At 56.9% G+C, this 12,210-nt stretch overlaps 1 protein-coding gene across 4 annotated transcripts; it reads right to left on the bottom strand.

Annotated features, from left to right (window-relative positions):
* Nucleotides 1-2,605: 2,605 nt before the first annotated feature.
* Tnfrsf14 (TNF receptor superfamily member 14) lies at nucleotides 2,606-10,116 on the bottom strand. Of its 4 annotated transcripts, XR_001201401.3 has the most exons (9): nucleotides 9,892-10,115; nucleotides 9,039-9,147; nucleotides 8,462-8,587; nucleotides 7,513-7,668; nucleotides 7,012-7,102; nucleotides 6,643-6,797; nucleotides 5,891-5,922; nucleotides 3,902-5,708; nucleotides 2,606-3,782 (listed from the first exon to the last, which is right to left on the bottom strand). XR_001201401.3 is itself a non-coding variant. In NM_001278772.1 (8 exons), exons 1-8 carry the CDS (start codon nucleotides 9,958-9,960, stop codon nucleotides 5,586-5,588), a joined length of 861 nt encoding a protein of 286 aa, NP_001265701.1. The 4 variants fall into 4 exon arrangements, 3 of the variants coding, with proteins under 3 accessions (XP_013008366.1, XP_013008362.1, NP_001265701.1); NM_001278772.1 differs by lacking the exon at nucleotides 2,606-3,782 and having other exon boundaries at nucleotides 5,586-5,708; nucleotides 9,892-9,960; XM_013152912.2 differs by lacking the exon at nucleotides 8,462-8,587 and having other exon boundaries at nucleotides 2,606-5,708; nucleotides 9,892-10,116.
* Nucleotides 10,117-12,210: the final 2,094 nt, after the last annotated feature.

The raw sequence follows: 12,210 nt of genomic DNA, 5'->3' as shown, positions 1-12,210 counted from the left end.
TGTATCTTACTATATTTCACTATATGCTATAGTATAAACAAAACTCTTTATAGGCAAAGAGATAATATAGAAACCACTGTTTGTTTTCTATTAGCAGGTTCTAAATACCCTGTAATTCTTGCATCCTCTTGAATGGCTTCACACTGTCTTGATATATATGCTTGATGTTATAGCATACGAAGTTACACTCAAATAATTCAAGGAAAGAGGCACTATGGTGACTACTATTGTGTTAGATTATCTGGGGGTGAAACACAATGATGCTTGAATGGTTCGGTTCTGCCCTGCATTGTTCTGTTACAATGTCCTCTCTTATCTCAATCTCCCCCTCCCTTTTTTTAAGTTAATCTATTTTCTCTCATTTTTTTAATTAAGGGAAAACTAAATTAAAAATAACGGGACATATTATAGTAACTTTCTTGGTTTTCCTATTGACCTGATTTGAACCCCAGTATTGCTCTCCCCATCTTGTTCTGTCTGATTATTCTATATTCTATTTTGTTTGATAGTATCAAGTTTAAGGGTATAGGCAACCACTTTGAAGGCAATAAGATATACTATGATGCCCATTATGGTTTGACTATCATCCTTTTTTTGAAGTCCTGTAAGGTCTCCAGTGTAGGTTTTATTGGTCTTGTTCTGTACTGTTTTGATCAATTCTATTATACCTGATGATATAGGCAACTCAATTTAACAATAGCAAGAGGCACAATGGTAACCACTTTTGATCACCTGGTATTCTATTTTTGCATCATGTACTATGCCCTCCCTTCTGTTCTGACTCTGTTTTGCTTAGTCACATTTGGTTTTATTCTCTTCAAAAAAAGTAGTAAGAACCATGGGAGTAATAAAACCCCAAAAGAGTAATTGTTATTGTAAAAAAGAGAGGAAAGGAAGGTGGTCTAAGGGATATAACTACATGTATGTTTGAGTATGTAGGATGGAAAACCATATTACTGAGCTTTTGTTGGATCGTTGAACGGAACTGTCTCCAATTTCACTGTATGAATGTTCACTTTATATGCTTTAATTTTGTAATTTGGACAACTGTTCCTGGGAAGATAATATGTAACCTATTAACTGGTGATTTCTTACTGTATATTTTTTTTCTTGAAATACTGTATTATTTGTACCCTTTTACTGCTTTATTTTTTTATGTCCTTTCTTTTTTTCTCTTTAAATAAAAAAAAAAAGAATGGGTACTAAGATGCACAGCCAGCTATTATTACACTACAGTACAAATTTACAGAAGAAAAGTAAGAGATAGGATCCGCTGGGCCCAGCGCTGTGTTCCTAGGGCTTCTAACTAAGCCAGCCTGAGGCGGGAGAGTCTTTAAAGAAGCAGTCCTTTTCTGGCATCATTAGACTGTGTGCTGTAAGAGCCAGGACTGCTGTGTGCCTTGCTCTGGACCTTAGTGGCCACGTGGCCAGGATTTATGAGAAATGTGGGCACTTATGTGACTTAAAATGTCACTGTGCTCTATGGTATCGCTTTAGTCCTGAGATCTCACAAATAGATAATACACTGAAGTCTTTGTTTCTTTATTTAACTGGTAACCATGCTATTTTGGACTCAAGGCCACCCCTTGCCCCTCAGGCCCCTCAGATAACTAGTGGTTATCTGCCAACAATGGGCCCCTGCAGCCTAGCCCGAGTGGCAGAGGGCCTGCTGCTCAGGAGCCTCGTATCAGACCCCACAAGAAGTTCTAGGGGCCTGTGTGGGGCCGGAGAAGGAAAGAAGGGGATGGCCACACTGACCAGTCTCCCCAGAAGAGACGGAAAGCTGAGGCCCGGGAGGCGGCTGCTTCCCTCAGCCTGGGAGGTGGTGGTGCTGGGGTTGGTGTTGGGGGACCAGACAGGGGAAAGGGGTTCATTTCCCACATAATGAAGGCAGAAAGAATCAAAGAGGCCAGGCAGTGAGTGCCTAGGAGCTCAGAAGAGGACATATCAGTCACACAGCCCGGAGCCAGTCCTAGAGAGGGGAAGGGCCCCCCACCTCCAGAAGCACCCTAGAAGAAGGCAGGAGGGGAGAGAGGGAGCTGAGCTCTTCAGTTTATGAATAGGCAGCTAGGAAAGCACAAGGCTTAAGGTGGAGTCAGGCTCTCCGCCTCTCCAAGAAAATGGCACAGACTCTAAGCTCGGGACAGTAAAAGCAGACACGGGCGAGGGACCACTGGACTGATGGACCTGCTTCTCCCTCCTGCTTCGTTCTCCTTAACTACGCACCAAGGTTCCTGGTGACCAAAGCACCTGTGATCTGTTTCTCGCCAGTCCTGTGACAGCATGGACCTGAACGACCGCTGTGCCACCCTGACCTCTCATAGCCGGGGGACCTGGCCACTAGTTCCATGCCCACCCTGGCAACCCTTTTCAAGTCCCCACTACCGAGAGCTTCCCTCTGATATGATTCTGGTGATAAACTTGCCGTGGTGACTCACGCCTGTAACCCCTGCACTTGGGAAGCTGAGGCAGGAGGACCATTGTGAGTTTGAGACCTGCTTGGGCCACATAGTGATTTCAAAGCCAGCCTGACGTGCATAGAGAGACCCTGTCTCAAAAAGACAAAAAAAAAAAAAAAAGATTTTGTCATGATAAAGAGACAGAGTAAGTAGAAAGGAGGCCTTTATTGTGGGCACAGAGGGCTGCAGTAGAGAGGCAAACACCCACATCCCCTCAGGACAGAGCTCGGCCATTTTGTTAAATCTGGCTAGGGGAGGAGTCTGGGGGTGGGTGAAGTGACACATGAGCATCTGCATGTGCAAATAAGGACACAGAAAGATTTCCTGGGGGCTGGGGGCTGGGGGTGGAGGCTTGGGATTGGAGAGGGCTCAGCGCGTGCCTGAAAAGGAGCTGCGGGTCTATCTCTGGAGCCAGAAGAGCACAGAAGTTCCTCTTGGAGAGATAAGTTGCTCCTCCGGGCCCCGTACCAAGCTGGGCGGATGTCATGCTAGAGATAGCTGCGCCCAGGCTGGCCGGGTCTATCAGCCTTCCCCTAGACTCCCAGTAAACACTCTGCTTCCCTGCCCCGCGGTCAGCAACTGCAGTCTTCAACTTCATGCAACACAAGCCCCATCAGGACGAATGCGGTGCTCCTCTCCTGTGGGATCCGCAAGCCCCCAGCACCGAGGGTCACCACAGTGCATTGCTAAGCACCTCCTGAGTAAAGTGCTCCAAGAGCTGGAGAAAGATCTCAAGGCCCACAGCCCTCGAGGTATCCGGGAAGCCGGGGCGGCTGTAGGGCTGTGCTGGCCTCTGTCGTCGAGATCTTCAGTGTCCTGGTTCTGTTGATACCTGAGAGGCAGATGTAGGCCCCCAAGAGTGGGCTAGATGCCACCCTTCCAGCCGTGTGGGTACTTAAGGCATCTGAAGCTCTGTTGAGAAGTGACACTTTGGAGCAACCAGCCCAGAGAACAGAAGCACCCAAAGGAGCCTTGAGACAGAACATATGCAGCCAGGACTGCAGGGTGCAAGCCGCTGGGGGCTGAAGGGCAGATGTGTGGTCCTGGACAGCAGAAATCTGAGATCTACCCCAGAGGCAGGCAGCTTATAAGGTAGTTAGGACAAAAGTGACTTCTTCCTGAGAGCAGGGATATAGCTCAGCAGTGTAAGTGCCTGCCTGTCAAGCAGGTCCTGAGTTTGATTCCTGATACCAAAAAAAAAGTGACTCCATCCAAGCCAGAATGTTCCTGGTTCTCAGGCAACACCACCTGTCTCTGGGATTGACCCACCCCGGATCGGGTCATAAAGCTCCAGACTCCATCAGTGGCTTTTTCTTTTTCAGTCTGCTGGGAAGGATTTGGAGAAAACAGAAAGGGTTGATCGGCACCATCACAGTATCACGACTCAGGAGTCCTGTCATGCTGGATCAGCATGCGTGAACGGCACCGGGGAGAGGTGGGACCTGGTGGACGCGGATGGATCCCGGGTGTCACTGGAAGGCCTTCTCCCCGCCTCGCTGGAGTCCTGGTTTGATGTCTGCCTCGGTGCCTCACAAGGCAGCCCCCGAGTGCCATGCTGCCAGCGCTCCCGAGTCGTCCCTGCAGAGGGGGAGCCCTGCAGGCAGCACACACAATCCGCCGGTCCTTGCCTCTTTTGGACCTCCTGGGCCACTAAAGAAGCACTAAAGGCTTTTTAATGTCCCACAATTCAAAAAAGTAGGAAGACGGATTAGACAGGACACAGACAGTCAGATGAAAATAAAGGGCAGAAATGACAGTGCAGAGAAAAGTCAGACTCAAGCAGTGAATACAACCAGATTCCAAAGGACTAAACTCACACACTTAAAAACAAGGACGAGGGGCTGGGGATTTAGCTCAGCAGCATAAGCACCTGCCTTGCAAGCAGGCGGTCGTGAGTTTCATCCCTGGTACTGATAAAAAAAAATTTAAAAAAAAAAAACAAGGATGAAATAAAAATTAACCTGCAGCACTGTCCACACAGCCACCGATGCTCGGCCAGCCGAGCTATGACACTGACCAGAGTACCAGCCGGCGGGGTCTGGTTAAGGGGCAGGTTTGCACCTGGCAAGGGACCCACAAGCACTAGTGCCCAGCAAGACGCACACAGCGTGCTTGAGTCTCACCCAGTGTGAGGCCACACACACATCGGTTTCACACCTCTGCACGCCTGCCTCTATGTCCACACCTGCATACCTGTGGAAGGAGGGTTCCTAAGTCTGTCCACAGTGAATTCCTAGAGGCCCAGACTCCCCACAATGAGCACATGTACCCATGGAGCAGTGGAAGACAGATCCGAAAGTTCAAGGCCAGCCTGGGCAACTTAGCAGACAATGTCACAAAGTAAATTTTAAAAGCAAACTCAAGTGAAAGGCATGGGTTTCGCTCAGTGGAAGAGCTGTTGCCTAGCAGGCTTGAGGCCCAGGACTCATCCGGGGTTGGCCCCTAAGCCCTGTCCTCCATAAAGCACCCAGCACTGTCAGGAGATGGGGCGGGGACAAGCCAGCTGAGCCAGAAATGCTGGAGGTTCTCCTGCGACACTGAGGGAAGGACCCCAGGGCCCTGTGGGAAAAGAGCCCACAGAGACCGCAGGACAGAAACAAGGATGAGAGTGGAGTTGACCCCGTGAGGAACAAAGGAGCCCCGAGGTCACCCCAAGGTCTAGAGTGAGGTGGGGACGCAGCTCCTCCCAGAAGATGCCCCGAGCTGTGGTCCCAGCCCTGCGTGGTGGCCCCCAAGCCATTGTGGTGCAGGTGGGAGTCCCAGCGGGTGGAGGGCTGATTAAAAGTGGGACTTATACAGGGATGACATGTCTGGGTATAAATAGACCTTATAAAACAGGACAGGGGTTTCAGGCCACCTCTGCGGCCAGCCCACCCTGGGGCAGGCAGAGCTGCCGGCCAACAGATGACCAAGACCAGGCTCCGGGACACAGGCAGGACAGCAGCCGAGCTGGGTGAGCGCTGGAAGGGCTGGGAGCAGGGCCTGCACCGTCTGTGGCACTGGCTTCCTGGGTGATGACAGACTCGGGCTGCACAGCCTGTGGGGACCTTAGTGCCACCACTCCATCTCAGCATGGTGCCAGCGGTGCCATCCTAGAACTGAGCCACTGCTTTCCCAACCCAGCGGTCAGCGGTGGGGGTCACTCTCTCTGCACATGGCCGTCTCCTCCACAGCCACGGTGGTGACGTCGGGACAGGCCTGCAGCACCTCAGTCACCTCGGGCTCTTCTGCTCCGCCCCACTTCTGCCCCTGCCGGGAAAGTGGTGAATGTGTGTTCAGACGCCCAGCCATGGCCAGGCAACCCCGGCCCTGCTGCCCTCAATGGGAGGGGCTGGCTCAGTTGTAAACTAAGGACCGGGGCCCCCAACAGCCAGGAGAGTCCCCACCCACGCAGCCCAGAAATCAGCTCAGGTGAAGCAGGGTGACAGTACCTGGGCAGCGCTGGTCATCGAGGCTCCAAAGCCTAGAACCCAAAGAGATGCCCGTCACAGGAGGGGCCAGAGCAGCTGCCCTGAGACACAGGCGCACAATGGGCTATGCTATGTGATCCCCAAGAATGACTCACAGAGGCAGGGTGGGATGGTCTGTACACACAGTTCCCCGCCTAGCCTGTCCCTCAGGAGGCCACCATCCCGGCTGTCACAGCCCATCCATGTCCCTGAAGTCACCAGTCATCCAGGGACAGGAAGGATACTACAGAGAGAGGTGGACCCGCCCCCCAGGCTGGCACTCAGGCCCAGCACTCCTGGCCTGCCTCAGACGCCAAGGTCACTGCGCCCGGCAACCTGGGGTGAACACGCGGGGTGCGGCCCTGCCCCCTCATGTGTCTGCACTTGAGGGGCCAAAGTGGGGCCTGCACAGGTGGCTCCTCACACCCTGCTCAGCATCCTGAGGAGAAAGGGACACACTGGCCCTGGCTGGCTACCTCTGACCTTCCAGTGGAGCAGGGCTGCCTGAGTTCCCCATGGTCCCCAAGCAGAAGGGCACCAGGCTCCACTGTGACAGGGGTGGCTCAGCAGTCAGGGTCCCACCCCTCACCCCACATAGTAGGAGGCCTGTCATGCGTAGACATGAAGCCAGACACAGCCACCCGACAACACCGCTGACCCTGAAAGCGTCCTGGCCAGAGGCTACCTCCCAGAACATGGGGACACAGAGCTGTGAGAGGGGTGGCCTGGCTCACCAAGTGACCGTTTTCTTTTCTTCCATATCCAGATGACCAAGGAAAGCCCAAGGAGAAAGAAGGTCACACAGAGCCCAGAAATGAGGCCCGAGAGGGAGCAGGTGACATCCTCACTGCTGGTGCTGGGCTCCACTTCTCTCTGAAACCAGCTGCACCTAGGAGGGAGGGGCATGGGCACCACAGGCATGGTCAGCAGCTCGGGCGGGACCTCTTGTCAGTCCTGATGTCCCCATTTTAAGGAGAGAGAGAGGGAGGGAGGAGGAAGACAGCCCAGGAGGGGAGGGAGGGAGAGCTGCGGGTAGGACCTGGACCCCCACTCCACCGGGGCAGGCGGGGAGGGGCTGCTGTCCCCGTGCAGGCTTCCCCTACCTGGTCCAGGGCAGACACTGGTCCAGGGTCCCATTGGGTGAGAAGGTGCCTGGCGGGCAGTCAGCACAGAGTGTGTCTTGACTGCTGGTGCCTGGGGAGAGGGGAGGTGGGCAGAAGGCTGGATACCAGGCACTTGGAGCTGGGAACCCCAGAGCAGGGCAGCCTCAGCCCTGCTGGGCCTCAGTCCTGCCACGGTGCAGGCTGGGGAAGGGACTGTTGCTCGGAATGGTCACTAGCATTGCCCATCAGCTGCCCCATCAACCCCAGCCAGTGCTACCCTTCCTGGGATGTGAAAGCGAGGCAGGGAGACTCAGGGTCCCAGCCACTCTAGAGTCCCCCCCCATTCTTCCCACTCTGCCCCCTTCTCCCCTCTTCCTAGGACAGGGCTGGGACAGGAGAAATTGAGCTGACCATGACACCTGTCCCCTCCCAGGTCCCTGAGCCAGCCACTAAGGTGTCCGGCACTCCAGGAATGAAGGTGAATGTACCACCACAGCTCACCTCTCTCCTTCACCCTCTGGCCAGCGAGGCAGGTGCTGTGGGGCTCACACAGGACACAGTGGTCCCCTTCCTGGGCCTTGCAGAAGTGGCCCTGAATGCAGTCACACACAGTGTCCTGGGTGCTGGAGCACTTCCGCCTGGTCACCAGGCCCATGCCTGAGCCAGAGAAGGAGCTAAGACAGCAGCCGGGAGTGACTGCCACCTCTACTGCAGGGATGGGACAGCTGTGTGGCTGGGCCTGGCAGGGTCGAGGGGGTGCCGAATGGTCGGGTGTCTCCCTGTAGGTCTGTACGCATGTCGGGCCCATGACGGGACCCCAAAGCTGCAGGAGGGCCTGGAGTGAGGGCCTCAGGAGCCAAGTCCCCGCCACCCCAGCCCTGCCCACAAATGGCCTCCGTCCAAGCTGCCAGGCCCTGCCCACCTTGCTCCTCCTGGGGGGCAGCATCACTGGCCACCCACACCCCTACCAGGGACCAATCAGACAAGTGCTGCTTGGCCCGGTGGCTGTGGTCAGACTGCTGCAGTGCAGCCTGAGGTCTGGGCACCAACCCCTTTTGTACCCCAAAGGGTCACAGCCCCCACCGTCTCCCCCAGCCCTCTCCTGAGCACCATGGCTCCTTGCTTTGCCCGCAGGGATGCTACAGCCTCTCCTGTAGGAAGACAGAGGTCTGGTGCCCAGCCCTGGCCTCTGTCACCTGCCAGTGGGGACCTGGGAGTGGACGGAGAGCCTGCACCTCCCAGCTGTCTTCTGCCCAGGACCTCTGCCCTCCCCACTTGGGAGCAGGACCGCCCTCTGGAAACGGCAGCCTTGGAGACAAGGAGGGAGCTCTGAACCCTTTGGCTTCTCCACCTGAGGGCAGCTCTGTGGCTCCGGAGGCCCAGGAGACAGCTGCAGGGAGCCCCAAGGCGGGTGCCCAGGCTCTGGCCTGTGGGCGCGGGCAGTACACACCTGGCTCGCAGGCCTGGCAGTGCAGGCACTGCCTCAGGCCATTGGGGTGGGCTGTGTAGGTCCCCGCAGGGCAGGGCGAGCACTCAGTGCCCGTCAGCTCGCTGCATACTCGCCTCACGTGGAAACCTGCGGCCGGGTGACAGAGCTCAGCAGCAGGAAGCCACAGGGTTCGCCTGTCACCCCAACCCAGCACCAAGTACATGTGACACCACCCATGAAGACTGCAGGTCATCTAGCTGTCCCCAGGGATCCCATGGCCCAGTGGCCTTCCAGGAATGCACCTGCTTTGGGGCAGGGCGGGTCTGGAGGCATGCCTGGCCTCCTGGCCCCTGGGCCTGGCCCTGTCGTCTCAGCCTCAGCCTGGGCTCATGCATGCCACCACACCCCCCCAAGCCCATGCCTGGACACGGGAGGGCCAGGATCCCGAGTTGAAGTCCAGGCTGCAGAGTTTGTCCCAGGGCTCCAGCCCTTTGCTATCTGTGTGTCACCTGGGGCTGGAAACACAAGGACAGGGGTGCTCAGGGCAGGCAGGATGGGGTTCTGGCCTGGCCCAGTGTGGGCCATCTGGGGCTCCTACCTGGCCCGCACTTGGGGCAACACTCCAAGCCCACCGGGAACTCTTCCTGTCTGCATGCAGGCTGTGCAGGGGTGTGCTGGGGGGACCCCAGCAGAAGGAGGCACAGCGCCTGGGCAAGAGACAGACAATGAAAGGGGGCACCTGTCTGTCTAGGGGTCTCAGTCTCCCCACTGGGCAGACAAGAAGGAAGAGCTCCTAGGCTGGCAGTGCCATGGTGAGCACAGCTGGGCTGGCACCTGGACGGGCCTTCTCAGCCTCCACTCTGCCTGTCACACTGGGACCTGGCACCTGGGTGAGTGCCTGCTCAGGGACCTCTCCTGGGCAGCCCTGAGCCACACCTGGGGTCCTGTGGGTTTGTCCCTTGGGAGGGAGCAGCAAGCCAGGCTGGCCTCAGGTACTGACAGCTCAAATGGGAACGAGGCTGCCCTGGTCCAGGCTCCCATGGGACCCTCCTCCAGGCTAACTCTGGGCCCCACAGGGCAGGCAGAAAGCCACCCTCCCAAGTAGCTGGTCCTACCCAGCTCCAACCCTTGGACACCAGCACACACTTATCACAGGGCTGCAGGTGGAGACGCCACCACTGCGTGGCCAGCCCCAGAACGCTCTCTTCCTGCTCAGGGCTGCCAAGAGCTGCTGCCCAGGCAGGGCCCTCTCAGACAGCAGGAGTCTGCTGGGCGGGTGGCTCTCTTCCTTGTACCTTCCCCTGGATCAAGGGCAGAGCCTGGGGCTGGGTCAGCTTCAGCCCCAGAGTGTGGTCCACCGCAAAGGACCAGCAAGGGGCCAGGGCTGGGGGTCACTTAGGGACTGGAGCAGGGTGGGGGGAATGGGGACAGAAGGGAACTGGGGGACTTACCAGTCTCAAGGTGTTGGCTTCAGGCCCCGGATGCCAGTATGGACGTCCCCAGCCTGGCAGGGCTCCCATGACCCTGGTCAGGATGCACCGCAGCCTGGCAGAGTGCCCATGTTAGTGGTCAGAACACAGCACAGCAGGACGCCCTCAGACAGGACCAGTGGGCGCGGGCTCTGAACACAAAGACCAGGGCTAGAGTTCTTACCCGGAACTAAGCAAAACCGAAAGCAAAACTGTCCTAAGAGAGGAGCAGGCTCTTCCCACTGCCCCACGAGCACCCCCTGTTGGTCCCCAGGGGTAAAGTCCTTCCCCATGTCCGTTCCTTCAGGGACGTATTTCCAATCCCAAGGAAAAGTTATTGGACTCCCAATAAAAATCCCAAGCTACCACTTCCAGGGCAACCGATGGCAAAAATAAAGACACTAAGACCTGTTCACAGTTATGGAAAGCCGAGGGGTCCTAAGTCCAGCTAAGACTTGTTCACTGGGACAAAGGCTTCACCCCAAGCCCAAACCAGATTTATCACTTCGTAAAGAAGGGAGAGGCCTGAGAATGAGTGACTGCAAGAACGTGGGAAGCACCGAGGCTGTGAGCTGGGCTGGGGATGTGCGGAGGGAGTCATTGCATAACACAGCTGAGGCCGGGCAGCAGCTAATGTGTGGGGCAGGGCTTCAGCCCTGATGTGGGGTCTTTTATTCCCTGAGAAGCTGTAGCCTCTTATCTCGAGGCTTGGTCCCAGCCAACAGTGGGGAGCCTGGTTTTCCTGCTCGCTCACACGTGGCTTTGGGGGATCTGTTGCTTCAGACACTACAGGGCTGCGCCTCGGTCGGACTGGTTTGCAGGGCTTACACTGAAGGGATAAGAAAAAGCCCAGCCGGCTCTGTACGCGTCAGTAACGGAACGAGATGGAGACACCTGCTCTTCTTTCAAGGAAAGTCTCTCCTCGGTCCTCCACACCCAGGCCCCTGCTGCCCTGTGGGTGAGGGTGACGTCCCCACTCTGAAAGGTGGGACTAGACCCCGTGTCTGGGAGGGGCGCTGGGCTCAGGGAAGCAGCTCTGCAGGAGGTGGGAGGGGCCAGGAGAGCAGGGCGCCTCCCAGCAACCAGCCCTGCCTGCGAGCTCAGCAAGTCTCTCCAGCACCTGAGTCCCCTCTGCGTGCCCCAGAGCAGCCTGCTGCCAGGTCCAAGACACCCTGGGTTTCCTGTTGTTTGTCCCGGCTTCTGCTGGACCAGCAGTGTCCTCCAGTAACCTCGTTTCTCCACTTCACACTCACTTCCCCTCGGGCTCCACCTGACAGCTCGAGGGCGGGGAGGGGGTGCCCTCCCCCCACATTTCCCAGGAACTCATCCTCCAGCCACAGCACCCATGGGGATTTCCAGAGAGCGCAGGGGCAGCTCCATTCGCTCATCCCCTGCAAGCCCTGGGGAGCATTCAGAGCGCCTCAGACCTCAGCCCTGGGAGCTCTGGCGTGCAGGGACCCTCGGGACGCTCCTCGGGGTGGGTTGGCTCCTGTCCTAACTCAGTCCTCGGTGCAGTGTCCCTACCAGCCACTGGGTCTAGGGACAAAAGTCCAATGCAGGCGATTGGGCCCTGGCTCCCTAGGTGTCCCTTGCTAGTTGTGGCCTGCTAGGTCTTCCCGATTGCAGAATGGGCAGAGAGAGGTCAGTTCGGCTCTTCGCCAGGGCTCCACCTAGCTGCTGGGATGCCCATCCCTGGCCATGCTGCTGGAGCCCATCCACTTGGCGCCAACCAGGCTCCTGCCCACTTTGCCACACCCTCAGAGCCAGGGGAGGCTGGAGGGGCTGCGAGTGGCATTCTGGGAGCGCCCAGCAGAGGACACTGAGACCTGAGCAGATGCTAGACCTTTGCTGTGAGTTGGGGCCAGCCCCATCTAGCCTCACGAAGCAGGTCCGTCAAGCGCCCATGTGACACGCAGGGTGTCCTGCAGGACGTCAGCCATGTCCTGTCTGGAAATCCCCTGAGCCATTTCCCCTCCTCTTACAGGTGGCACAGAGCTTGGGTAGCTGGAAGGCTGGTGACCCAGGGCCCAGGCCCAGCCCTAGAGGGTGGGGTCTCAGGCCCCGGCCCCCTTCCACTCCTCAGCCTCCACGGCCAGCCTCGGCTTCCCTGTCCTGCGTGAGCTCTGCAGGCAGTGACCTGGTAGCCCCTCCCAGCTGTGGCCCAGTGAGGGAGAAGAATCCACAAACCAAACTTCCCCCCCTGCATGCTACGCTCTCACATGGGTGGCACGTGCCCGTCAGGGGACTTGGTGAGGAGCAAGTGGATGTGCATTGTGCTAGCATAAGGCAATGTGGGCAGAG

The sequence above is a fragment of the Cavia porcellus genome, unplaced genomic scaffold (assembly GCF_034190915.1).
Source record: "Cavia porcellus strain 051 isolate PalLab524CR breed Dunkin Hartley unplaced genomic scaffold, mCavPor4.1 scaffold_25, whole genome shotgun sequence".
Taxonomy (NCBI): domain Eukaryota; kingdom Metazoa; phylum Chordata; class Mammalia; order Rodentia; family Caviidae; genus Cavia; species Cavia porcellus.
The sequence above is the reverse complement of the archived record's forward strand: the minus strand, read 5'-3'. Positions and strand labels throughout refer to the sequence as shown.

Bases quoted from the DNA above. Each gene is read 5' to 3' on its own strand.
- Tnfrsf14 (NM_001278772.1), bottom strand. From the start codon at position 9,960: ATGGGAGCCCTGCCAGGCTGGGGACGTCCATACTGGCATCCGGGGCCT. The intron at 9,148-9,891 runs GTAAGTCCCCCA...TCTCTTGCCCAG, and splicing joins AAGCCAACACCTTGAGACTG to GCGCTGTGCCTCCTTCTGCT. The intron at 5,923-6,642 runs GTGAGCCAGGCC...TTTGGGTTCTAG, and splicing joins GAAAAGAAAACGGTCACTTG to GCTTTGGAGCCTCGATGACC.